At 50.7% G+C, this 24,009-nt stretch overlaps 9 protein-coding genes across 9 annotated transcripts; 6 read left to right on the top strand and 3 right to left on the bottom strand.

Moving 5' to 3' along the window:
- Positions 1-328: 328 nt before the first annotated feature.
- Positions 329-2,632, top strand: ALT_3549 (bifunctional molybdopterin adenylyltransferase MobB/molybdopterin molybdotransferase MoeA family protein; the record flags this gene model as incomplete). The annotated part of the gene is made up of 4 exons (XM_089599592.1): positions 329-598; positions 651-691; positions 750-787; positions 840-2,632. The coding sequence occupies 4 exons, from the start codon at positions 329-331 to the stop codon at positions 2,630-2,632; spliced, it is 2,142 nt and encodes a 713-aa protein (XP_089455930.1).
- A 191-nt stretch (positions 2,633-2,823) lies between these two features.
- Positions 2,824-5,884, bottom strand: ALT_3550 (DDHD family phospholipase; the record flags this gene model as incomplete). Its single annotated transcript, XM_089599593.1, has 4 exons — positions 2,824-3,281; positions 3,333-3,470; positions 3,532-4,828; positions 4,907-5,884. 4 exons carry the CDS (start codon positions 5,882-5,884, stop codon positions 2,824-2,826), a joined length of 2,871 nt encoding a protein of 956 aa, XP_089455931.1.
- A 742-nt stretch (positions 5,885-6,626) lies between these two features.
- ALT_3551 (uncharacterized protein) lies at positions 6,627-8,000 on the bottom strand (the record flags this gene model as incomplete). The annotated part of the gene is made up of 3 exons (XM_033564437.2): positions 6,627-7,262; positions 7,324-7,909; positions 7,957-8,000. The coding sequence occupies 3 exons, from the start codon at positions 7,998-8,000 to the stop codon at positions 6,627-6,629; spliced, it is 1,266 nt and encodes a 421-aa protein (XP_033420328.2).
- Positions 8,001-10,373: 2,373 nt separating this feature from the next.
- ALT_3552 (putative FAD monooxygenase) lies at positions 10,374-12,336 on the top strand (the record flags this gene model as incomplete). The annotated part of the gene is made up of 2 exons (XM_033564436.2): positions 10,374-11,024; positions 11,089-12,336. 2 exons carry the CDS (start codon positions 10,374-10,376, stop codon positions 12,334-12,336), a joined length of 1,899 nt encoding a protein of 632 aa, XP_033420327.2.
- Positions 12,337-12,726: 390 nt separating this feature from the next.
- Positions 12,727-14,698, top strand: ALT_3553 (UPF0587 protein C2D10.03c; the record flags this gene model as incomplete). Its single annotated transcript, XM_089599594.1, has 8 exons — positions 12,727-12,761; positions 12,878-12,992; positions 13,066-13,242; positions 13,294-13,416; positions 13,471-13,599; positions 14,287-14,369; positions 14,413-14,568; positions 14,632-14,698. 8 exons carry the CDS (start codon positions 12,727-12,729, stop codon positions 14,696-14,698), a joined length of 885 nt encoding a protein of 294 aa, XP_089455932.1.
- A 1,060-nt stretch (positions 14,699-15,758) lies between these two features.
- Positions 15,759-17,450, top strand: ALT_3554 (TPR domain protein; the record flags this gene model as incomplete). Its single annotated transcript, XM_033564433.2, has 1 exon — positions 15,759-17,450. The coding sequence occupies one exon, from the start codon at positions 15,759-15,761 to the stop codon at positions 17,448-17,450; it is 1,692 nt and encodes a 563-aa protein (XP_033420324.2).
- Positions 17,451-18,460: 1,010 nt separating this feature from the next.
- ALT_3555 (uncharacterized protein) lies at positions 18,461-19,873 on the top strand (the record flags this gene model as incomplete). The annotated part of the gene is made up of 1 exon (XM_033564432.2): positions 18,461-19,873. The coding sequence occupies one exon, from the start codon at positions 18,461-18,463 to the stop codon at positions 19,871-19,873; it is 1,413 nt and encodes a 470-aa protein (XP_033420323.2).
- Positions 19,874-20,329: 456 nt separating this feature from the next.
- On the top strand, positions 20,330-22,156 carry ALT_3556 (putative neutral amino acid permease; the record flags this gene model as incomplete). The annotated part of the gene is made up of 8 exons (XM_089599595.1): positions 20,330-20,559; positions 20,611-21,074; positions 21,127-21,270; positions 21,321-21,535; positions 21,587-21,784; positions 21,837-21,864; positions 21,914-22,029; positions 22,073-22,156. 8 exons carry the CDS (start codon positions 20,330-20,332, stop codon positions 22,154-22,156), a joined length of 1,479 nt encoding a protein of 492 aa, XP_089455933.1.
- Positions 22,157-22,268: 112 nt separating this feature from the next.
- On the bottom strand, positions 22,269-23,148 carry ALT_3557 (uncharacterized protein; the record flags this gene model as incomplete). The annotated part of the gene is made up of 2 exons (XM_033564430.2): positions 22,269-22,337; positions 22,387-23,148. 2 exons carry the CDS (start codon positions 23,146-23,148, stop codon positions 22,269-22,271), a joined length of 831 nt encoding a protein of 276 aa, XP_033420321.2.
- Between the last annotated feature and the right edge of the window lie 861 nt (positions 23,149-24,009).

Raw genomic sequence — 24,009 nt, forward strand, 5'->3', positions numbered from 1 at the left:
CGCTATGATGTACAGTAAGAATTGTCCAGGGTTAATGGCCAATTCAGATATCCGAGGCAGTATTTTTTTTTTTTTTTTTTTTTTTTTTTCCTTTCTGGCACTGTGTAAATATGCGCAATTGATGGAGGATTCCCTATCATTCATTTGTTTGTACTTCCGCGGAGCGTAGTTCTTTTATGACGGTAGTTAACCATGAAAGCGCTCTCCGCTATCTGCAGCTTTGAGATATATCTCCGATTCCGCTTATCGAGCTACTTAAGAGCGTAACGTATCCCCGCACCTCCAAGAAGCAACGAATTAGTCACGCATTGCAGCGTTTACACCCAAGATGGCCGACGGCAAACTCAGGGCTGCAATCCTGGTTGTCTCAGATACTGCTTCTCAGGACCCATCCACTGATAAGGTCGGCGATACTCTGACCGCTTCATTTACAGCCGAGGGGTCCAACAGCTGGGACCCTCCTGTTATCAAGATCGTGCCAGATAATGTGCTAGATATCCAACGCACAATCTGCAACTGGACAGACGGTCCAGATTGGTTTAATCTGGTTTTGATTAGCGGTGGTACGGGGTTTGCTGTCAAGGATAATACTCCTGAGGTCTGTTCTGTTTCTCTTGGGTACCCAAGCGAGAAGCTAATGACTTGTATAGGCTGTATCGCCTCTCATTCATCGCCATGCGCCTGGCATTGTGTAAGCCGACTGTCAGAGTTACTTATTACGGACTATGGATACTGACTGCATGGCTCAGACACGGCATGCTTGCCGCCTCTCTTAGGGTGACACCATGTAAGGCTGGGAACATCATTTTACTCAGTGCAGTAGCTGACCATTCCTTCAGTTGCAATGATGTCTCGGCCTGTTGCAGGTGTCAGAGACAAGTCGCTGTTGATTACGTTACCAGGTTCCCCGAAAGGAGCCAAGGAGAACCTTGAGGCTATCATCAAACTTCTACCGCATGCCTGTACTCAAGCGGCTGGAGCAAACTCCAGAGCTCTCCATGCAGGTGGAATCAAGAAGCTAGAAGCCGAAGCTGGCGTGTCTTCTCAGAACAAAAGCTCAGAGGACAAAGCACAACCGCATGATCATCACCACCACCATCACCATCACCACACTCATGGGCATTCTCATGGTCATGGACACGTAGTCCCAAGGGCGCATACGTCACCTTCAGAACGGCCTCAGTCTAATGACCCGAATGCAGGACCGAACCGCCGTTATCGCTCGTCTCCTTACCCCATGCTTTCGGTCGACGAAGCTCTCAAACTGATCAGCCAGCACACGCCGGAGCCGGTCGTCATCGAGGTTCCTGTGACATCTTCTCTTGTTGGTTATGTCGTCGCCGAGGATGTCTACGCTGGAGAGGCAGTACCGGCCTACCGCGCCAGTATTGTCGATGGATATGCCGTTACTGCCCCTGACTCACCAACAGCCGGGCCTAGTACGAAGGGGATCTTCCCCGTAGCCTCCATCACTCACGCGAACCCAGGAGGGACGCTGTCGCCTCTTGAACCTGGTACCGTGGCCAGAATAACCACCGGCGCACCCCTCCCACCCAACGCGAACGCAGTCGTGATGGTAGAAGACACCGTCCTCGTGTCCTCCACGCCCGACGGTCAAGAAGAGGCCACCATCGAAATCCTCACCGGCGACATCAAACCTCTGGAGAACGTTCGTGAACCAGGCAGTGACGTCGCGCTAGGCTCCAAAATCCTCTCCAAAGGCGACCTCATCACATCCGTCGGGGGCGAAATCGGCCTCCTTGCAGCAACAGGAACCAAGACCGTCAGGGTATACAAGAAACCCTGCGTGGGCGTTCTCAGCACCGGCGACGAGCTAGTCGAACACAACGACCCAGCCAAACTCCACGGTGGCCAGATCCGCGACTCCAACCGCCCTTCGCTCCTTTCCTGCCTCTCCTCATGGGGATTCCCCACAGTAGACCTGGGAATCGCGCGCGACACACCACCCACGGAACTCGAAGACGCCCTCCGCGACGCCCTCCGCGGCGTAGGGCGCGCAAGCACCAGCGTCGACGTGATCGTCACCACAGGCGGCGTCTCAATGGGCGAGCTGGACCTGCTCAAGCCGACCATCGAGCGCTCGCTTGGCGGCACCATCCATTTCGGCCGCGTCTCAATGAAACCGGGGAAGCCGACGACGTTCGCCACAATCCCATTCAAGCCCTCATCGTCACCGACTGGCTCCGCGCAGCAGGAGCGCGAGTCGAAACTCATCTTCTCGCTGCCGGGGAACCCCGCTTCGGCGCTGGTGACGCTGAATCTGTTCGTGCTTCCGTCGCTGCACAAGTTGATGGGAATGGGGCAGAGACAGACTGCGCCGGGAGTGACTCCTGCGCTGGGGCTGCCTCTTGTGTCCGTCACACTGGCGCATCAGTTTCCGCTTGACCCTAAGCGCACAGAGTACCATCGTGCCATTGTCACTGCTTCGCGTTCTGATGGCCGGCTGTATGCCACGAGTACCGGCCTTGAAGGTGTTGGCCAGCGGAGCTCAAGGGTAGGAAGCCTTGCGAGTGCGAATGCGCTACTGGTACTTCATCCGGGAAGCGGAAAGGTGGACAAGGGTACCCTAGTGGAGGCTTTGATGCTCGGCAATGTAGTGCCGGAGGCGTAGACTGGTGCTACGAGTCTGCTATGAACGTGTATGGTAGTCTCGTGGCTAAGGTACAGTAAATTCGGAATGAACACAATAAAGATAACATTTCCTCAGCACCTCCAGACGAGGATACTTCGCTGTAATCCGCCAATATGTAGGTATCTCCGCCCAATGCCAATGCCAGTAACGGAATTATTATCTCTAATCTATCAACCTTTATGTAACTTCCATCCCTTCTTCTTCTCAGCCCTGAATGCAGGCAATGTCGATTCCCTCCCCTGCTCGCGGGCTACCTCTATGACGATAAAGCGAACAAAGTCTGATAGGATCCAGTAACTGCTATGCGCACTCAGCATGTTCAGATATTGAATGTTCAGTGGTCCACCACCGCCGGAAATGAAATAGTCTATTTGGCCGTTATCGTTAAGGAGTAACATGCGTTTCTCTGCGATATCCTCGCGTGTGAAATCATGTGTCTCCATTTCCACGTTGGAAGGGAGCTTGGTAATGGTCGCAGGACGATTAGGCGCGGAAGCAGTGGACGTGCTCCAGCGAAAGACACTGCCGAAAGATTCCCAGAAGGAGGATGATGTGCCTGGGATTGAAGCGACCTTTAAAGAATTGGCAAGGTCAACGTCCACTGCGGCATTGACACGATATGCGATTGCTGATAGAGTCAACCATTATTCGATTGCAATGGCAAGAAAAAGGGACTTACGGTCTGTAGTATGCATGATGTTGTAGAGGTTATCAATGGCCAAACAACCATAGGTGTCTGCCTCGCCTGCAACACCACGAAGTCGATCTTCGCCTTCATAGCCGGGCTTATCTCTACCTCGCCGTGGCAAGAGGTTCGCTGTAGAGTTCGTTAGCGGGTGCTCCGTAGAACAACCTGTGTAATCATAGATCCAACGTACCTTTATTCAAGAGCAAGAAAAAGCCGACAGGACTACCACAAAGGAAAAGATTCTTCGTGTCAAACTCGAAAATATCATTGCGGACGCTCGTCGTTGCGAAATCAATGTCTGGTAGCTTGGTCGGCTGATGACTGAGGATATCTATAGCCATAGCGCTTCCTAGAGAGTGTGCAATCAGGTGCACACGACCGTGCTTCTGGAACCCGGGGTTGTTCTTGCACCATAGTCGAAATATTCGATTCGCTTCTTTGACAACTGCTTGAATCATCTTCGGCTTGTGATGTGATAAGTAGTAGGGAATGTCGAGCATGACATCACTGATCAATGACCTGACGGCCGGAATTGTCTCCGGCGTGATGTCGTTCAGCGAGTAGCGATTTGCAGTTGGATCATCAGAAATCTCAGACTCGAGGCTGCCATCCGCCAGGGATAGCGTCGATCGCCAATTGACGGGTAGGGCCATGATCCCGCCATGGTCCCGGCGCACATGATGCCAGACTGGCTCGTTATTCAGTTCCATGTTGATATTCCTGCGGAAGGCATTGATTGCATGCGTAAAATGGAAGCTCTCCATACGTTCCGATAGCTTCTGACCAATGCCATGGATGACCAACACCAAGTCCGTCGGAGTAGGTCGCGATCCTTCCATTGCACAGGCATAGCAGACTTGTCTACCATCCGTCCTGGACATTGCTCGCGATTGGATTCGGAGGTAATTTCTTACATCTACAGGACTGGGTTTAGATGGATGTAGCTGTTCCCATGAGCGACGGCTGAAGCCACGGACCACGGGTATTCCAATATGTCGACCCTTGCGAATGGAACTGAGAGGTCGCCTCCCTCTTGAAACAGAAGGAAGCAAGCTGGGTCTGAGAATTTGAGCATTCCTACCATCGACATATATGACACTGGAATTCAAAAAGGGCCTGGCGGCTTCAGTATGTGCAGTCGTCCCACCAGCAGCTCGATTTTCTTCAAACGTTGGCGAGTCAGAATCCGGACCTGCACTTCTTACCTGAGCGCTAGATCCAGGGCGTGAAGTAGGTGTGCTGTGGGATTTCGGATCAGGGTTCGGCCACAGTTTGTGCACGATTTTCATTTCCGCGTCGGCTCCGTTCTCAACGCAGCTGTCGAGTTCGTCCTGCCATGTGTCTGTCCAGGGTTTCAGATAAATGTATCCATCCTCAAGCTTGTTGGCGAGCTCTGTTTCTACTGGAAGCATTGTGTTCTTGTAAAACCAAGTAGCACGCAGAACATTCGATTCATCATGAAGAGGACTCCAGTATATGGGTTTCATCTATAGGAGAATCAGCGCCGTCAGATCCTGAACTCAGCTAATTGAGGGAAATGACACCTTTAGATTCGGTAACTCCACCAGGTGAAGTCGGGAAACACCGACGGGAACCTTCAACTGAGAAGTGTCCTGGTCAACTGCTCCAGCTTCTATTATAGGTCCTTCTGACGAGTTGTCTTGACCAATACTGTTTCTCAGGTCTGAGGGCTTCGTCGCAGTATGATGCGGCCCGGCGTAATAGGGTTCAGCCTGGATATTCGAGCTTCCACCCTTTGAGGAGACAGATTCAACCGAGCGACCTAGCGGGCTTTGTAACTGAGCAATAGGAGCTCTAGCAAACGGCGAGCCGCTAATGCTCGCATCATGAGATGATTTACCCGGTAGACTTCCACCCTCGAATCCCCCCATTGATGGATTTTCGCTCGCTGAGGGTGTACCTGCAACGCGTTTTGCAGCATTGTCTTGGTCGCTTAAGAACAGTTCCATTTTTCTCTGGTTGTGATTGTCAGACCCATCGTCCTGTGCAGAGCCAGCTTGCGATCTGCCCCATGGCACACTGTCACCCGTACCGCCGACTGCATCTCCTCTGCTACTGCGAAATGGCTGATCGTCGGTAGACGAAGTATGGTTATTCGGTGGACTCTCATCAATCCCAGTGAGGCTTCCATCTCCACGGCTGCCTGTATGCCTCCTCTCCGTGTCATTGACCGATTCCTTCCCTGGTACAGCTATACCTGCGTTCCTCACGACAGTCGGAGGCTTCTTCGACCCGGCCGCCCTTTCACTCGTTGTTTCCCGAAGATTCCGCCACGCTTCCTCGAGCGCTATGTTGTCCTTAACAGAAAATGGCTGCGGTGGTGCCCGTTCATTCTTCGCAGTTTGACCGCTGGACGGCGGAGGCAGTGCGCTTAAGGGATCATCGATCGGTAGAGACGAGGTGTAGAAAAACTGCGCTCGAACTTTGGGCGGTTCAGATAGAGAATACCATGTGGAAGGGTCGGGATCATCGTCGGCCAGTAGACAGGTCGGTCCGTAAGTGTGAAGAGGACCAGCCATCATGTGAGATGTTCTGGACAGCTAGTTTCGTGAACAGAAGGTGGAAGCGAGCAGAAAAGACCTAAGCAATCATCAAAGAAAGAATCTGCCTGCGCTAGAGTTGGAGAATGCTGGTTGATATTCCAATGCCATAGCATCAAAGCCGACAGCGTCAATTTCCCATTGGCTGGCCTCGTGTTAACAAGGGGACTGGGCCCAAGGAAAGCTTCAAGAGAGCTTAATGTTTGGCAGCAACCGGGGAGTTGTCATGATAGGTGACAGATCCCATTACAACGTATTCTCACACAGAGAGAGGAACAATAAAATCGCCTGCTGCGAAAGGTGGAAAGCAGTTGATGAATCTGCGCGAGGTCATTTGCTTGTGATCCTACGCGGGAGCCTATGACGTCGGCCACGTGCTTGGGCATTTTCTGGGCATTGCCAAAACAAACAAGGAGACCGCACGTTCAACTATTTCAGTTTCTTGGAGAACAAGACGCAGAGAACTCATTGCTTTGGATATGAATTGAGGGAGAGCTCAGAATAAAAGGGTTCTGTCAGATTAGATCGACTTTCTCAGTGCTTCGCTATAAGAGGGTATCGAAGTAAAGCAAGGCCACGCTAAACAGAGCCTAATAACGTACATGCCAATATGAGTGTTGGAAAAGAAGAGAAAAGCACAAATAAATCACAGACGAAGAGTCGACAGTTGATCTGCTCGAGGTGTTGTCCAGCCCATAACTCCACTTGTTCAAGGCAAATTCAGTTAGTGCATGAGCCGACTGCTTTCTGTGGGTCCGCTGCTTGACCCCGAGAAGGTGCTGTTGCTTCGCTCGAGATGATAGTTCATCTGTCGACGTTGTCTCATCAATGCTAGTGTGCTCATCTGAAGCTCTTCGAAGGCAAGTAATGTAGCATCGTGCGCACCGAGCATGTCGAGGAGCTTGTGGATGTCGTGCATGTGTTTCCGAATGGCACTGTCCGGGGCGCAGAAGGTGCGGACACTCATCTCCTTCACCACTGCTTTCCAGTTGTGAAGATTGGAGTGTAGAAGGATGGGGTTGGTCGAACTCTCTCCGTCGAAGCGCAGTGTCCGAATGTTGGACAAGATCAGTCGACGCTGGGTGGCCTGATCGAATTGAAATTCGACGACCTGAGGTCTGTTCTTGGAGCCCCAGAAGTTGATAACCTTTTTAATGGATTCCTCCGAGATACGGCCGGCTTCGTATTGTCGAACGAGGAATGTGTTGGCGGTCACGCAGATCATCACCTCCATCTCCGAGTACAGTCTGGCCTGTGTAGGAGGGTCCAGAGAGATGGGAACTGCCGACTCAGGAACGATTCTTGGCCGGCGCGGTGCACCAGTGAACGCCTTTGGGTAAGCCTTTGCCATATCGTCCGCCTGTAAATTATGTTAGCGAAACCTGTACTTCGTCATATCAAAAGTAGCTGTGAGGGCTAACAATCTCTCCCACATGATGTTTGATCTTTTTTCCCAGATCTCGGAAAATCTTCGACTTTTGTCTCTTGAGGGATGCAGTGTTAAGGTCGTCGGCGTGACCGAGCCAGCCATTTGTTCCGAAAAGCTTCTTGTGCGAGGATCTCACTTGTTGAGTGGAGTCGCCGAAGTGCTGACGATCAATCGCATGGAAATCACATATTTCCGTTGCTTCGCTCACAGGCGACAGGGAGTGGTTGCTGAACCCTTCAAGCACAAAAGTGGCTTGCTGACTTGCGGGAATACCCTCGTCGTAGACCCTAACAGATGGCTTGCGCTGATTTCCTTTATGCAGAGGGAGATCGAGCATTGCGGAAAGGTTGAGACCAGCACAAGGCTCGGCGCAGTGCAGTGATGGAGAAGATGAGATATCAAGAGGAGACGGTGGTGCAACAGTGCTAGCGTTGACTGACTGCAAAGAAGGGGATCTGGACGAAGTATCCAGAGAAGAGAGTGTGGTGGCCGTGGTATCAGGGGAGGTGTTCCAGAATTCCCTGTACTTTTCATAGAAAGGATTGAGCTTTGCGATATCCTCGTATGAGAGATGGATACTTCAAACAATTAGCATATGTATTTCCGAATGGACAGAGGATCTTACTCTGGGCTCAGCATGATGGGGACTTCATAGGTTTCGTCGCTCATGGTGATGAAGCGGTATGAACGATGGGATCGAATTGACGACGTAGTACTGCTCGATAGCGGAGGCAAGATGGTGTACGTGCAGATGGATTGCAAGAGAAGGCAGATGCGAAGACACGATATAATTTTCGGAAGAAGATGCATCGAACAGAAGAAGATGTAGGGGACTGATATAGCCTCGTGGTAGTCGGCCTCTTATTGTCTATTGATACGGTCATTATTTCATATAGCTGGATACAATGCTATTGTCAGTGTAATAGCTCTATTAAAGACAATCTATTCAGACTAAAATGGGTTTGTTTGCTGATTGCTGGCGCCCTATTCTGGAAATACTGAGGTGAATGGGGGTGGACTCGCAACAATAGCATTATGTCCATTACCTAAATAGCCTTAGAGAATGCTTATTTGGAGTAAATTATAGTTTGATTGTTAACTTTTTCTTCTTCTCTTTTCTCTTTATTTATGTTCAACAATTTGCCTCGGCAATAGATCAATTCTATTATCCTTTTTTTTGCTGGACATTCAGCGCCCCGAATTCAACAATCAACAGGAACACATCACAGAGAAGACTATACGCTCAAAGAGCTACCCGGTTTCAAGGGCCAGTGGATCCTTATTTCATTCTCTCTTATTGCTAGAACGTGATCGTGACTAGGTAGTTATTGAGGGATGTATAGAAAAATATAGTTTTGGCCGATGTCTCGAAGATCCAAGATGACGCCACGAGGTGACACATGACTCTGACTACTTTATTTCAGTATTTATGGACAATAGCAATCTGGCTGATATGTTTATTCAAGTATTATGATATCTAGTATAGGAGGTAAAGCCATTCCGCACCTTTGCCTTTGAGTAGAGATGAACTCAGGGAGGCTCAGGAACTACTCATTCTCGCCAAAGGGCACGCTATTACCAAATGACACTTACTATAGATCTGACAAATAATAATGGATGTGGCCTTGAGTTGCACAATCTGTACTTGTCTTGTGATTCATGATCTTGTAAATGCCCCAAAACAACAAGATGACGTCTGCAGTGCTTTAGGCGAAAGTGAGTCCGAAGTGAGTTTTGATAATGACATTCACTACGCAACGAGATGTGTATACATAATTGTGAACAAGTATTCTCTTCTCCTGATGACAGGAGACCCCAGGATGATGCAGAGATCTAGCAACTACCACTGGATTAGCCGCGAATATTCAGCAAGCCGAACTCCGTGCGGTAGAATGTCTCCCCAAAGCCCAGAATACTCCGGGAAGCCGAACCTCAATGCCTGGGGAATGGACACTACTAGAAAACACGGCTAGATGGCCGCTAAATGTATGTTAGCACGCCAAACCGCACTTCTTCGAAGAGAGGTAGGCGGTCTTCGGGATTGTTCCCTCACAAACGAGGAATGACCAATGGAGATGCCGAAATTGAGGGTGAATATTAGCTTATGCGTCCATATTCGGTCGATCTGATGTACGGTAATCGAGACGGTATCCCAAGGACGTCCGCCGTGAAGGTTGCTGGTTCCCATTGAGCGGCTTCTCGGAGTCAGACGCAATTCTACTCAAGGCTACCGTGGATTTATGCACCAAACATCCTCCTGAGCACTAGGCCAACAGAGTACAGAAAAGACCAATCGGATTCAAGATCCCCAGAAGGTATAGATATCCTTCGAAGCTCGAGGAGCTCATACGTCGTAGCTAAAGTAAGGTAATGGCAATAGAGTCGGGATTTCTATGGAGCCAATCAGAGACATGGTAAACCGCCCAGAACTCCCGGGTGACGCTGCCGAGGAGTGCGAGTCACGTGAGACTCTCCACTTGCCGACCTGCTAGCCGCAGCCAGGGTCAGAGACTCGGAATGGACCACGGCATTCCTCCGTTAGTCGCGCCTTCTAACCACTTACCATCTGCCTTCCGTCCTCCCCGCAGACCCAGCTCCCATCCACGCCCGCACGTCCCGCAATCTCCAATTACAGGGGGTCCCTCTAGTTCGACTGCTGGACTAAACCCGCCTGTGCGTTGCAGCTTAGGGTCGCTTATGACCTCTGAGCCACATCCCTCACTTGGTCTCTACCATCCAGCCGAATCTGAATGCCGTTGTGGTCCTCCGTTGCTTGCCAGCCTCACACTGTTCACCCGCTACCTCAGCTGCCTCGAATTATATATGAGCGCCTACTACCCTCTTGGAAATGGCTTATTTTACCTCTCTGTGTCTTTTCTATCTCACCTACTTAGATCCAGGATTACTTTTATACGGGTGATGCTGTGCTATTGATTATTGGCTACCTATACATACACTCCCTGCTTGGATACGTCATTGGCGGACCCTCAACCTCCTCCTGCAGATTCAACAATTTAAGGATATTCAAGTCAATTGACCAAGATGACACACTCACAAGAAAAATATGACATTGTCATCGTGGGCGCCGGCCCAGTTGGAATTTTGCTGTCTCTCTGCATGTCCCGCTGGGGCTACAAAGTGAAGCACATCGACAACCGCCCGGTGCCTACCGCGACTGGCCGTGCCGATGGTATTCAGCCTCGCTCAACGGAGATACTTCGGAACCTGGGTCTGAAGCGTCAGATTATGGCTTACAAGCCAGCTAAGGTGTATGATGTCGCTTTTTGGGATCCTCTTCCCGAAGGCAAGGGTATCCACCGCACCGGAAGCTGGCCTAGCTGCCCTCGATTCATTGACACGAGATACCCTTTCACTACCCTCGTCCACCAGGGCAAGATCGAGAGAGTCTTTATTGACGAAATTGAGAAGGCTGGCACAAGAATTGAGAGACCCTGGACAATCATCGGTTTCAAAAACGATGGCGCAGACAAGAACTATCCCGTCCAGGTGTCGCTCAAGAGCATTGATACAAATGTCATCGAGACTGTTCGCACCAAGTACCTCTTCAGTGGGGAGGGCGCTCGCAGTTTTGTCAGAGAGCAGCTCGGCATCAAGATCCACCATAAGGATCCCATCTCTTATGTGTGGGGTGTCATGGACGGTGTTGTGAGAACGAACTTTCCTGATATCGAGGTAAGCATAGATCTTCATCCAATACCAGGAAAATGGCTTCAGTTACTAAGTCGTTTTATAATAGACCAAGTGCACCATCCACTCAGATGCCGGCTCCATCATGGTTATCCCGCGTGAGGACAACATGGTCCGTCTCTACGTCCAGATCGCGTCTTCCTCTGATCCTGACTTCAACCCAAGAAAGACCGCCACTGCTGAGGAAGTCCAGGAGACGGCAAAGAAGATTCTCAAGCCATACACTCTGGAGTGGGACCGCGTCGAGTGGTACTCTGTTTACCCCATCGGTCAGGGTATCTCCGAGAGATATACCCTGGACGAGCGTGTCTTCATGGGAGGGGATGCCTGCCACACGCACAGCCCCAAGGCCGGTCAGGGTATGAACACAGCGTTCCACGATGCACTAAACATGGCCTGGAAACTCCACGCCGTCGAGTCTGGATTGGCCGACCGTTCCATTTTGAGCACGTACGAGAGCGAGCGCAAGGACATTGCCGAAAGGCTGCTGGACTTCGACAACAAATATGCGGCCCTCTTCTCCAAGCGTCGCCCAACAGCCGGTGAGGTCGGATCCGCAAGCCACACCCAGGCCGCCGCTGGCGGTGAGGAGGACGAGTTTGTCAAGACCTTCAAGTCTTCCTGCGAATTCACCTCCGGATACGGCGTTGCGTACAAGCCCAATGTTTTCAACTGGAGTCCAAGCCATCCTGCTCAGTCGCCTCTGTTCAACATCCCTGATGTTAAGCTGACTCCTGGCCGCGCCTTCACTCCCACCACTGTGACGCGATTGGCGGATGCCAACTTTGTGCACCTCGAGCAGGAAATCCCTGCAAACGGAGCATTCCGCATTTTCATCTTCGCCGGTAAACAGGCGAACACCAAGAAGGCAATCACAGATTTTGGTGCCAACCTTGAAAAGGAGCGGTCATTCCTGTCTTCTTACCGCCGCATCGATGAGATCTCTTTCTTTGAGCGCCACCTGCCTCACTCCAAGCTCTTCTCTATCTGCCTGATCTACGCTGCTCAGAAGAACGAGGTTGATGTGGAGGCCATACCTCAGATCCTTCGCGATTACCACCACCACATCTACGCAGACGACATTCCCGACGTGCGCGTGCCTCTCGCCAAGTTTGCCGCCCATGAGAAGCTGGGCTTCGACCCTGAGAAGGGGGGGGTTGTTGTCGCTCGTCCCGACAGCCACGTTGCCTGCACTGTGCAATTGGTGGAGGGCAGCGGCACTGTTGATGCTCTCAACGCATACTTCAACTGCTTCTCCACAAAGCCCCTTGGCCAGGACCAGCAAAGCCGTCTGTAAACGAACTTATTCGGTTGCAATCCTGTGTATCTTTAATTTTGATGTATCCATTGTCTTTCCCTTTTTTGGTCTTATGATTCGTTGTGGACGATGACGACTTGCATTACTGGCGTTGATATCCATGTAATCCGCTTTCCTTTCCGCTTTTAAATAGAAAATAGCCAAAATAAAGCTTTCAGCAAGATATGAGAATTCCAGCATTGGTGCATGTGGGCGGTCAATCTTATCAGTACCTAAAGGCAGTGGACCGAAGACGATGGAATTTCTCGAACTACATCACCCTCACCAATCACCCCGCACAGAACATACCCACCTAAAGACTTCTGTATCACATTTCTCCCTCGCTAGGTTCTGGTTAAGAAAAGGCTGATAAGACTCAAATCAAACAAAATGCTTTCGCTTCTCGTCTCTGCCGAGCTTACAGGGTAAGATAACACGAGCGAGTTATATATATCCTTCATACCTCCCTCGCTTCGCCTCTCTGCCTATATCAGTTTCCCCGCACGCCTCAATTATGACCGTAGCTCATCACTCAATGTAGGGTCACCGACCTCCGGCCAAAGGACACGGAGGAAGAACCATACTTCTACACCTTCAAGGTACAATGCACTTCTTGCCGCGAGGTGCATCCGAACTGGGTCAGCTTCAATCGCTTTGTAAGTTTGCGTAACGCCTGACACCCCTCTTTACAAACAGTGGTGCGCACACTTCTAACAGCTCCTAATACAGGAGCAACACGAGATCCCCGGAAGTCGGGGCGAGGCCAACTTTGTGTGGAAATGCAAGCTTTGCCAGGTTGGTCTTTTCCTGCCTTTTATGTCTTCTACTCGGCTTGCCTGTACCAGCCATCTCGTTTTCCCTTGCGGTCGGTTCTACGAGACCCAAGGAGATAACGAGATACGGAATGTAGGCAGGCTTTTTATAGAGTTATTCGCTAACCAAGAAGTTTGAAACCAGAAAACCCATTCCGCTTCGATCGTCAACGGTCCGCATGCCTATGCGGGGGATGAGAAGCGCAAGGGCACCAAAGTGATCGAGATCGACTGTCGTGGGCTGGAGTTTACGGAGTTCAAGCCTGATGTAAGTTTATCATCATTTCTTGGGCAGTACTAGATTCTGACGATAGATGCGCAGGGAGATTGGGAGGCGAAGGGGACTGAATCTTCCACGCCTTTCACCGGTATAGATTTGTCCGAGGGAGAATGGTATGATTATGACGAGAAAGCCGGGGAGGAAGTCTCCATTAAGGAAATCAGCTGGGAGGTGGGAAGAGGTTGAGATTATTGGCCAACGATTTCACAACATGGGGAGATTATTTCTGTAGCATTCTGTGTCAGTATCTTCAGCTCATTTCGAGCTTCAATTCATATGTCGCGTGGTGAAGTGCGTCTCTGATGTAGAAGCCTGCGGCGGACACTGTACTCTCATTCGTCTATTCCTTCTAACGATGGGCAAGAGGATCGTGAATCTGGTAAACTAGAATCAATTCAACTGCAAGTCATCGGCTTGGTTTTTCCTTTTTGACTTCTTCCCTATTGACTGAGAGATGTTCTCAAGGCGGTGATGCAACTCAACATGTGATTGGCCGAGAGCCGCGTCCAGCAGCATCACATTTTCGCGGTCTGGGAACCTTCAGCGGTCGATTGGGCGTAATGCGGTAGCTCCGACCACTTTTCACCTCAACACGCGACCAGTCCAGCACTTTCGATTCGGATATCTCAATCTTTTCAGCTGGTCAACCAAGACTCATTACACACTATACATACTGCACCCTTGTTTTTTTTTTTTGAAGGGCCTCCCGGTTTCGCACAGCTTCCGATTCCTGGTGAATCAATCACAAGGCGCACATCACCACCATGAGTGTTCGTTCTTCCTCGATTCCTCCATTTGCTCCAGATTTGCGGAATTCGCTTATTGATATGTATTGACACAAACTGCAGTTCCAACCAGTTAACCCCCGGCCCTTTCTGCAAGCTCGGTACGGCTTCTCAACTTACCCAATCCCCCTCCGATTGCGCATTTATCGCTATCCCGTACGACCGAATGAACACATTATTTTCTAATAAAGCATTCTAGGGTCGGCACCGAGCTCATCATCCGTCTCAAGTGGGGTCAGACAGAGTACAAGGGCAAGCTGGAGAGCATCGATTCGTACATGAATGTCCTCCTGAGGGATACGGAAGAGTTCATCGATGGAAAGAACACGGGTACACTTGGTCTTGTGCTGATTCGGTACGTTTCAGATTACGACGCTCCCATTCTCTTTCCTGATATGACCTGACTGACACGAACCAGGTGTAACAACATTCTCTGGATGGGATCGGCAGACAGCGTTGAGATGACAGATTTGGGGCTGCGATAGAGAAGAGAGGATGTCAATGGGCGTCATTCATGGAATTACGGCTGAGGACGAGGATACCTATACCGACGGAATCGCTCCTGAGACGAGGCAAATGTCGCAAAAACGAGGAAGGGCTATACACAGATTGATTAACAAATCTACGGCAAGCCTGGGCCTCTTGTTTGTTCTCTGATCTCTCTGGTACAAGGCGTTTTAACCACTGCTTTTGAATATGATTTGCAGATTTAGGCTGGGCAGAGAACGAGAGACCTAAATGTATGGTGTATTAGACATGGGCTTGCTGTGGTCATTTCCTCCAGTTATGTATGGTAATACCATCAGATAATCGTACGCATAATGCGAAGGCTCTGGCATCTCTCAACAGTAAGTAATGGCGGGATGATAAGTTCATTCATAATTCCATGGTGCTGTAGCTGCAGTCTGGCTGGTATTCGGCTGGGACACAGGATGATCTTAACCAGCGCAACAACGTCCACCCACCCAACACCGAGTCACTCATCTCAACCTGAGCTTCCAATGGGCATACCAGGTTCAGGTTTCTGGAATACTTTTTAGATGCGTTACGCAGTCAGTGCTTGCAACTAAGTCTATTGACTTGAATCACGATGCGCTTCTGCCACTGCCAGCTGGGGTACAGTAGCAGGCCTGCGTATAGAGTTCCTTCAGTGCATCACTTATTGCATGTCTACTTGATACCGCCGTATGCGTCGGTGCTTATATACCAGAATGTCTAATAGCGCATTCATTCGCAGATTGTCGAGGGTTTCTGGACAATCCATCGAATATTCTCACAGTCAAACTGCATCATGCAATGCTCAATCTATCGTCTCGAACAGCAATGGGCGACAGCGAACGATTCTGTCAGGATCCTGCCGTGACGAAATGCATAGTGAGAGCAGGCCAGGAGGTTGATATGCCACTTGGATCATGAGACGTTATCCCGCTTGAGTTACCCCACTTCGTCACCAACTCGTTTATCAACACCTTCATTTGAATATGTTCGCATCAATAAAAAGGTCCTTCATAATTGTACGGTAATGGGTTCACAGGCACATCAACCATGACGAGCAAACAACATGAACGATCTTCAGATGATGCCTCCGAGTCCTACTACAACCTCGGATCATATCACCGACGCGTGAGCACCGCTAATCATCAAGCTCAGCTATGGTTCGACCGCGGGCTTATCTGGACATACGGTTTCAACCATGAAGAAGCGGTCCATTGTTTCGAACAATCCATCGCAATTGACCCCAAGTGTGCCATGTCATACTGGGGCCTCGCTTACGCCCTCGGCCCAAACTACAACAAACCATGGGAGGTTTTCGATAAGCAGGAGCTCGAATCGACAGTGCAGCGAACTTGCAGGGCCGCAGAGGATGCTAAGGTCAATGCAAAAACAGCGTCGCCGGTAGAGGCGGCTCTGATCGACGCCTTGCAGTATCGGTACCCGCATGACCGGCCGGCGGGGGACTGCTCATCCTGGAACCAGGGCTACGCCGATGCCATGGAAGTGGTATATAAACAGTATCCAGAGGACCTAGACGTCGCGGTGCTGTATGCAGACGCCTTGATGAATCTTACGCCGTGGGCGCTCTGGGATATAAAGACTGGGCAGCCCGCGCCGGACGCGCGTACGTTAGACATAAAAACTGTCCTCGACCGTGCGCTGGCACAGAAGGGAGGGCTCTCTCATCCGGGACTGCTGCATCTGTACATCCATTTGATGGAGATGTCAGGGTCCCCGGAGAGCGCATTGACGGCTGCTGACCATCTGCGGGGTCTGGTACCTGACGCAGGGCATCTGAATCATATGCCTACGCATTTGGACATTCTCTGTGGCGATTATCGCCGAGCAGTGGCCTCCAACTCGGAAGCTATCCGTGCAGACGAGAAATTCCTCGCTCGTGCAGGGCCCGTCAACTTCTATACCCTCTATCGGTCTCATGATTATCATTTCCGTATCTACGCGGCCATGTTCGCTGGACAGTCAAGGGTAGCCTTGGACACGGCAGCTGAGCTGGAGGCCTCCATTCCCGAAGAGCTTTTACGGATCGAATCTCCCCCGATGGCAGACTGGCTCGAGGGCTTCCTCGCGGTGAAAGTGCACGTGCTTATCCGGTTCGGGCGCTGGGAGGATATCCTCGCTCTGGAACTGCCACAGGACCAGACTCTCTACTGCGTGACCACGGCAATGATCCTCTACGCCAAAGGCGTAGCATATGCTGCTCTCGGACAAGTAGAGGAGGCAGACAAGGAGCGGGCAATATTCCACAAAGCTCTCGGCCGCGTCCCTCCCAGCCGGGCACTGTTCAACAACACCTGCCGTGATATTCTGGCCATTGCAGATGCCATGCTCGACGGGGAGATCGAATACCGCCGGGGGAATATCGACGCCGCCTTCAAGCACCTGCAACGGTCCATTGCGCTGGACGATAGCCTCCCCTATGACGAGCCATGGGGCTGGATGCAGCCCACCCGGCATGCCTATGGTGCTCTCCTGCTCGAGCAGGGCCAGGTAGAGAAGGCTGCGGAAGTGTACGGTGCCGATCTGGGGATGGACGATACTCTGCCGCGGGCCCTGCAGCATCCGAACAATGTGTGGTCGTTACATGGGTATCACGAGTGTCTGACGAGGCTGGGACGGTCGGCAGAGGCACGGATCATCCAGCAGCAGTTGACACTCGCTGCAGCGACAGCAGACGTGCCGATTCGGTCTTCGTGCTTTTGCCGACTGGAGAGCTGTACATAGCAAGCACCATATCCCTCTTCATCGAACAGCGTAATGACGAAATGATTGTCCAGTAATCGTCAAGATGTAAATTCGCTCTGTCGATCCCAGATATCGGCGACGTTAGAGCTATGATTGGCCGGACGACTTCCCAGCTACTTCTTAGCATATGGAGTAGATAATAATCATCATCACCATCCTGTAGATTGCTGATTTGCATATACGCAACATACAATGCCAGTCGTTGAGAACATCTTCACATCCTACAAATGACCACTGGTCTAGTTACAGGATGCCCATTCCCATCTGATAGTTTCCGAGGAGATGAAGATCTACTCCGTAGAGTGATCGCCAGATCAACCTAGCTAGTGCTAAATCGCTAACTGCTAAGAATAAATAAGTGTTGCAGATGCGGAAGATCCACATCATACATCCCAAAGAAGCAGGCTTGCCGAGGATATTCACGTTCTTCTCATTGTCCGACTAAAACAATTCATTGTGGTTACAATGAAGCAGAGTATAACACTTGTTTCTGCAATGTGTAGTAATGCAGGTACACAGTGAATCATAAACTGCTAGATATCACAAGTGCAAGAGAGCAATACTAGGCCTAATCTGCCTGCCCTTCTGGCTACTGATTCTGACTATTACTGAATACTGAGCAAGTCAGACTGTCAATCTTAGTCAAACAACTCTGTACGGAGTAAATATGATGAATTGGCATTAACAAACGATCCACAACACTCCACTATGCGGAAAAGACATGATGAAGATTTCCTCTTTTGAATTTTCCAGATAACGCAAATCAAAAAAATCCGCCCACATGTCCGCTGTTTTATTCCCATTGGCCAATTGCCCAGCGGAGAGATCAATCACTGCTGCTCCCGCTTCCCGAAGTGGTAATTCCAGGTAAGCTCCGGTCCACGGTGGATTAAATTTCTGAAGCTTAGTCAAGAACTTGCCTCATGGCATCACATTTAAGGATGACGATGTATTTCAGTTGATTGAACAAGAAGCTGAAAAGTTGCAACATGCCACCTGCCCTCTCCAATGATGTCCTACTACGAATTGGGGAGTTTCTGGAGGATCACCAAGACCGCTATAATCTTCTATTCGTGTGCCGTCATTTTTATGGCTTGTTCCGTCGACTCGTGTACCGCTATGCAGCGCTGAAGGACTGCAGCCAGACGCGCTCGTTTCTGAGCGCCGCGTTGCGACACCCCGAGCTGGCTCGGGCGGTTCGCGCCTTGGATTTGAGCGGGTGGCGAACGCAGTCTGAGATGTACGGAAGTCCCAGCGCGGCTGAAGAGGAGATGGAAGTGTTTCGCAACTGGGCTCAAGAAATAAGCCACTCAGACGAGGAATACGCCCAGTGGGAGCAGGATCTGCAGCAAGACGTCGGAGAGGCCTGGATGGCCCTTCTCCTGCCGCTGGTGAGGAACGTCCAGCAGCTGCGGCTGGTATATCCCAAGGAGAACAAGTATCTCGACCGCATGATGCAGCGGGCCGTCCAGCGAGAGAAGCCGTTCGACACCCAGCCTGCCTTCCGTGCTCTGCGCGAAGTCTCCATGGGTCATCTGGACGATACCCTTGACAGCAAGGGCACCTATGCCCCGTCTCAGGTGCTTCCATTCTTCCAACTACCGTCAATGCGCGCCATCACAGTCGATTCAGTCATTGAATCGACGTCCGCGGATGAACAGCCGCGATCAGAGCAAGATCCGCCAGCCTCGTCAGTATCAGAAATTGTCCTGAACTCCAGCAGCGGCGCCAAAGGCATGACAAGCATTGTCGCCGCTTGCTCCGCCCTCAGGTCATTTAAATACCAGCACTCAGACGGCCATCTGCTCGCTGAAGGCTACCAGCCTGCTGCCTTCTACCGCTCGCTGTCCGCTAGCAAGCACACCCTGCACACTCTCTGGCTTGACAGCTGCGGTGTGCATCTCCCCTTCACCATTGCGGGTGCCAACGAGACACAAGACGAGTGGTTCGGGTCGCTGGCCGATTTCACGAACCTGAAGGATGTGCGGATCCGGTTGCCGAATCTTTTGGATATCCGGTACCAGGCTGAGCCGTCGGTTCCGCTGACGGAGGTCTTGCCGGCTGAAGTGGAGTCGTTGTATGTGGAAGGATGCAAGGAGAATTCGTTGGCAATGTTGGTGAATCAGTTGGGGACGCTGCTTAACGCCGGCCAGAATGGCGGTGGTGCTGACGGTAAAAGTGGACAGTCACCTCGCTTCAAGCACTTGAAGAAGCTGGAGATTGAGGGACTGTTCCACGATGAGGAGGATTATGAGGATTCCGGATACGAGGGTTCTGCGGCTGGTGAAAAGGTGATCAAGCCGCGGGTTTACGAAATGGTGGGACCCTTACGCCGGGTTTGCGAACTCTCCGGGGTGGGCTTGTTCATTCGGGACCGTGTGTGCCCGGAGACTATGAAATGACAGATATGACATTGTGGCTTGATGATACCCTGGCTTAGACATAGATGATAGATGATAGACAGATTTCCCCTTCTTGCAAATACTACAAGACGAGCTATAATTTCCCCCGTCCAAACATGATTCAAGTTAGATCTATTGTAAGGAATAGAATGAAGTCTGCCTGGTCGATCACCACCATGATGCTCTTCGAATCTCGGTCAGATGTAGATGCAAGGGCCTATCGCCATCCACGCAAGGAGGATCTAACCCAGTCCAGAACACTCGCTGGGGATGTGATGTTTCATTTTGAGGTTCCTTCGCAGCAGGCAAATGAACGGTTGCACTGCATCTCTGGCTGATGTTACCTAGTCATCAATTTCACTTCTGGAGATATATAGCAAGACCGGATGCCAATAGCCCTCGCGAAGGAAGCAGCATTGCCGACTTGGTAAACAGCCCTGAGTGGGTAACAGCAGGATGTCACCCGATACACCCGACCTCGACCTCGAAACGCGGCCGGCGGAACCCCTCAATCGCGATGAAACGTACAAACAGCAACCCGAAACTACAGAGGAAGAGCCATTCGGAGACGAAGAAGGTGCAGAGGTCAGGTACCGGACGTTGGAGTGGTGGTTGGTCAGCCCCAGTTCAGCGGAAAGCACACGAAGTCTGATGGACGTGGCATATGAACAGGAGATGCGCGATAGGTTTGCAGCTTTTGCTGTCAGTTTCGGCTTGGAACTAACACAGGTGGCTAGTTATGCTTGCCGGAGGAACCTCTCTAGGCATCCTAACGCTTCCCTCGGCTGTGGCGACGCTGGGAATCGTCCCGTTGGTCTTCCGTCTTCCGTCCCGGTGCTTTATCAATGGCTAACTGTGAACTGGCAAAGCGGCGTGATACTCATCGTCGGCATTGCTATCCTCACCGTCTACACCGGCTGTGTAATGGGGCAATTCAAGGCGCGATATCCCCATGTTCATAGCATTGCGGATGGGGGCGAGGTACTTTTCGGCTGGATCGGGCGCGAGGTCCTGGGGACGGGGCTGCTGCTCTGCCTGGTGTTTGTGATGGGAGGGCACATTCTCACTTTTAGTGTCATGATGAACACACTGACCGATCACGGCACATGCAGTATTGTTTTCGGGGTGGTGGGGTTGCTGATTTCGCTTATATTGAGCTTGCCGAGGACGTTTAAAAGGATGTCGTGGTTGTCAGTTATTTGTAAGGTTTTTCTTATGATGAGTGAAGAGTTGTCGCTGACCCATGACCGCAGCGTTTGCCAGTATCGTTGCGGCAGTCTTGGTCACGATGATTGCGCTTGGTGTCCAGCGGCCACGGAATGTAAAGGTTGAGGTGACTAGGTCGACGAGTCTGTACAGAGCGTTTCTCGCAGTCACGGATATCGTGTTCGCTTATGGTAAGCCTCTATTGACTGACTGCAGCTGAACCATTGACCAACAATGGCAGCCGCCCATCCAGCCTTTTTTGGCTACATTTCCGAGATGAAAACCCCCACCGACTGGCCGAAGACGCTGTTTTTTGTTGAAATCATCAATACGACCTTGTACACAGTCACTGGGGTTGTTATTTACAGGTTTGCTGGTCAGCACGTTGCGTCACCGGCACTGGGCTCATCCAGCCCTTTGATGGCCAAGGTTGCGTATGGAATTGCGATTCCAACGGTATGAACTTCAGGATGATAGCATTTGATCTACTGGAAACTGACGTTGTAGATTGTGATTGCCGGGGTGATTAATGGACACATCGCTTGCAAGTACATTTATGTCCGACTGTTCCGGGGCACCGAGCATCTGCACCAGCGCAGTCTGTTCTCGATAGGGACTTGGGTGACGATCTCGGTGGTGCTGTGGACGATAGCCTGGATCATTGCAGAAGCAGTTCCTGAGTTCAATAACCTGCTGAGCCTGGTCGTAGGTTGCCGTTGCCCATGCTGGAGTGATTGCATGTCTAACAATACTACAGACCGCACTGTTCTGCAGTTGGTTTTCGTGTGCGTATCATTTAGAGAACAGAAAAGAGGTGCCTTGCTAATTACGTAGATGGACTATGTGGTGCCTTCTGGCTCTTCATCAACAAGGGTCTTTGGTTCTCGTCGCCGAGGAAAACATTCTTGACCATTGTCAATTTCATCCTGCTTGGCATGGGAGGATGTCTGGTAAGTAGTCTTCACCTTCTCGCATCACGTACTGATGGATCAGTGTGGCCTTGGACTGTATGCGTCTGGCCGAGCAATCAGCGAAGAGTCAGCTGGCCGCAGCTTCTCCTGCGCCAGTAATGCATAGAGCTGAAGACATTTGGAGGTGGACGACGGAGCAATTCAGAGACAGTGATCAGATTGTTGTCTGTAGTTTGACATGACCCATATACCGAACCGACGGCAAGCAATATGCAGAATCATAGTTTGGCAGGTGAAGATTCTACGTCGAACTCGGTTGTGCAAAGCAAGAACGTATCTCGAAGAGCCTGGACGGCATTAGCTGAGGGAAATCATTAGAAGGAAGGCGCAACGTACAGACAAGCGATACTTCTCATTAATCGCTTGATAGTCGTCTCCAGCCAGCATATCGCAGAAATGCCTGATAGACGGGTAATGCACCAGCGAGATTTCGTTCCACCAGTCCGTCTCCGATCGATCCAGGCGTCCTCGCGAGTCGACCTGGGCGGTCGAAGCGGGTCTGATCACATTCCCTACGAGCTTTGCATTCCCGCCGCGCTTACCAGCGACAGGGATGAAAGCCTGTCCGTATTGGTAGTAGCTTTTCTTTCCGTTGGGGTGGTGGAAATGCAGCAAATTCAGCATGGTGACGGGACCATTGTGTGTACGCGTGAGAGTGTCCATGAAGGCGAGCAGATCTGGCGAGAGTTCCAGATTCTTCGAGGAAGACATCTGGCGGGCATTGGCCAGGGAGCCTGCCAGAGGGATGGAGGAGGCGTCTCGTTTGAGAGATTTGTCGCGTTCATCGTAGCTGGATAGAAGCTTTGAGGGGATGCCAACGGCGAGACGGTACTCCTGTTGCACGAGGGGTTGTAGGTTAGGCGGAAGTGATTCAAGGGCTGCATCTTTGGCTGCGGAGAACGGCTGAAGGAGAACAAGAAGGTCCCATTTTGTGGTCGTCAGCAGATTAGAGTCAATGAGGGTGGGAGGTATGACGATGTGCTGTGGACGAGAGGCGAGAATGACCTTGACGGCGGAGGACTGGCGGAGCTGGCGAAGAAAAGACTCGGCGGTGGTGGAGGGAGCAAGAGCAAGGAGATGCAGAGTGAGGCCAGGCATGTTGATGAATTGTGCGGTTATATTTGATTTCAATCTTATATGTGATATTCGCTATTAATTGATTCAACACCAGATAATCAATTCGATGCTCTTATCTCAATCAGACAACCGAGGTAGATTACATCAAGAGAGTGCGGGGAATTTCCCGAGGCCATTCTATAGTTAGTTAGCTGAGGCTGTGAGGTCAATCCTGTAGATAGTACGTATAGAAACAGCTTATATGACGGATATCCATCTATCTATCACGGCGGTACGTGACACAGGAATTGAGATATTTCAAGTCATGAAGAAAAGAAGACAGTCCTGGCTACGGAGTAAACTCGGCTCACGTCGCAGTCAGAATGCCAGATCAGTAATCGGCAGCAGTCTCTAAGTTCAATAATAGAAGATCCTCCCTTGGCAGTTTCGGCTTTGGTCAAAGGTCAAGAGAATTGAATTCAATAGTCCATGCCAAATCCAAAATATTCATGCTCGCTTGTAGTTAGTAATTATGTACGCGGTATCCTTTTCAGCGATCTTAGCAACGGACTGAGGAAGCCAAAACAGTAAGCTTGAATCCTTTGGGATGACAGACTGGACAGGAAACCAGTGCGACCACATGGTGCAAACTCGGAATGTAATTCCTTAATTGCCGTAAGATCAATTCTTTTGTCTTCCATAGCCAAATGCTGAATTGTCATAATCCCGAATATATCCCGTTGACCCGGGAAGCACATTATGAGTAGAGAAAGTTAGATGGCAGCAGATCGGATGCAGATCAGCACCAGATCGAAATAAACTGGGGTTTGTCATATTATATTACTAAGTAATAATTTATTGAAGAATCGACGAGACTATTGGAAAGAATAGAATGATTCAGTC

This window comes from Aspergillus lentulus (genome assembly GCF_001445615.1).
Source record: "Aspergillus lentulus DNA, contig: Alt08, strain: IFM 54703, whole genome shotgun sequence".
Lineage (NCBI taxonomy): Eukaryota > Fungi > Ascomycota > Eurotiomycetes > Eurotiales > Aspergillaceae > Aspergillus > Aspergillus lentulus.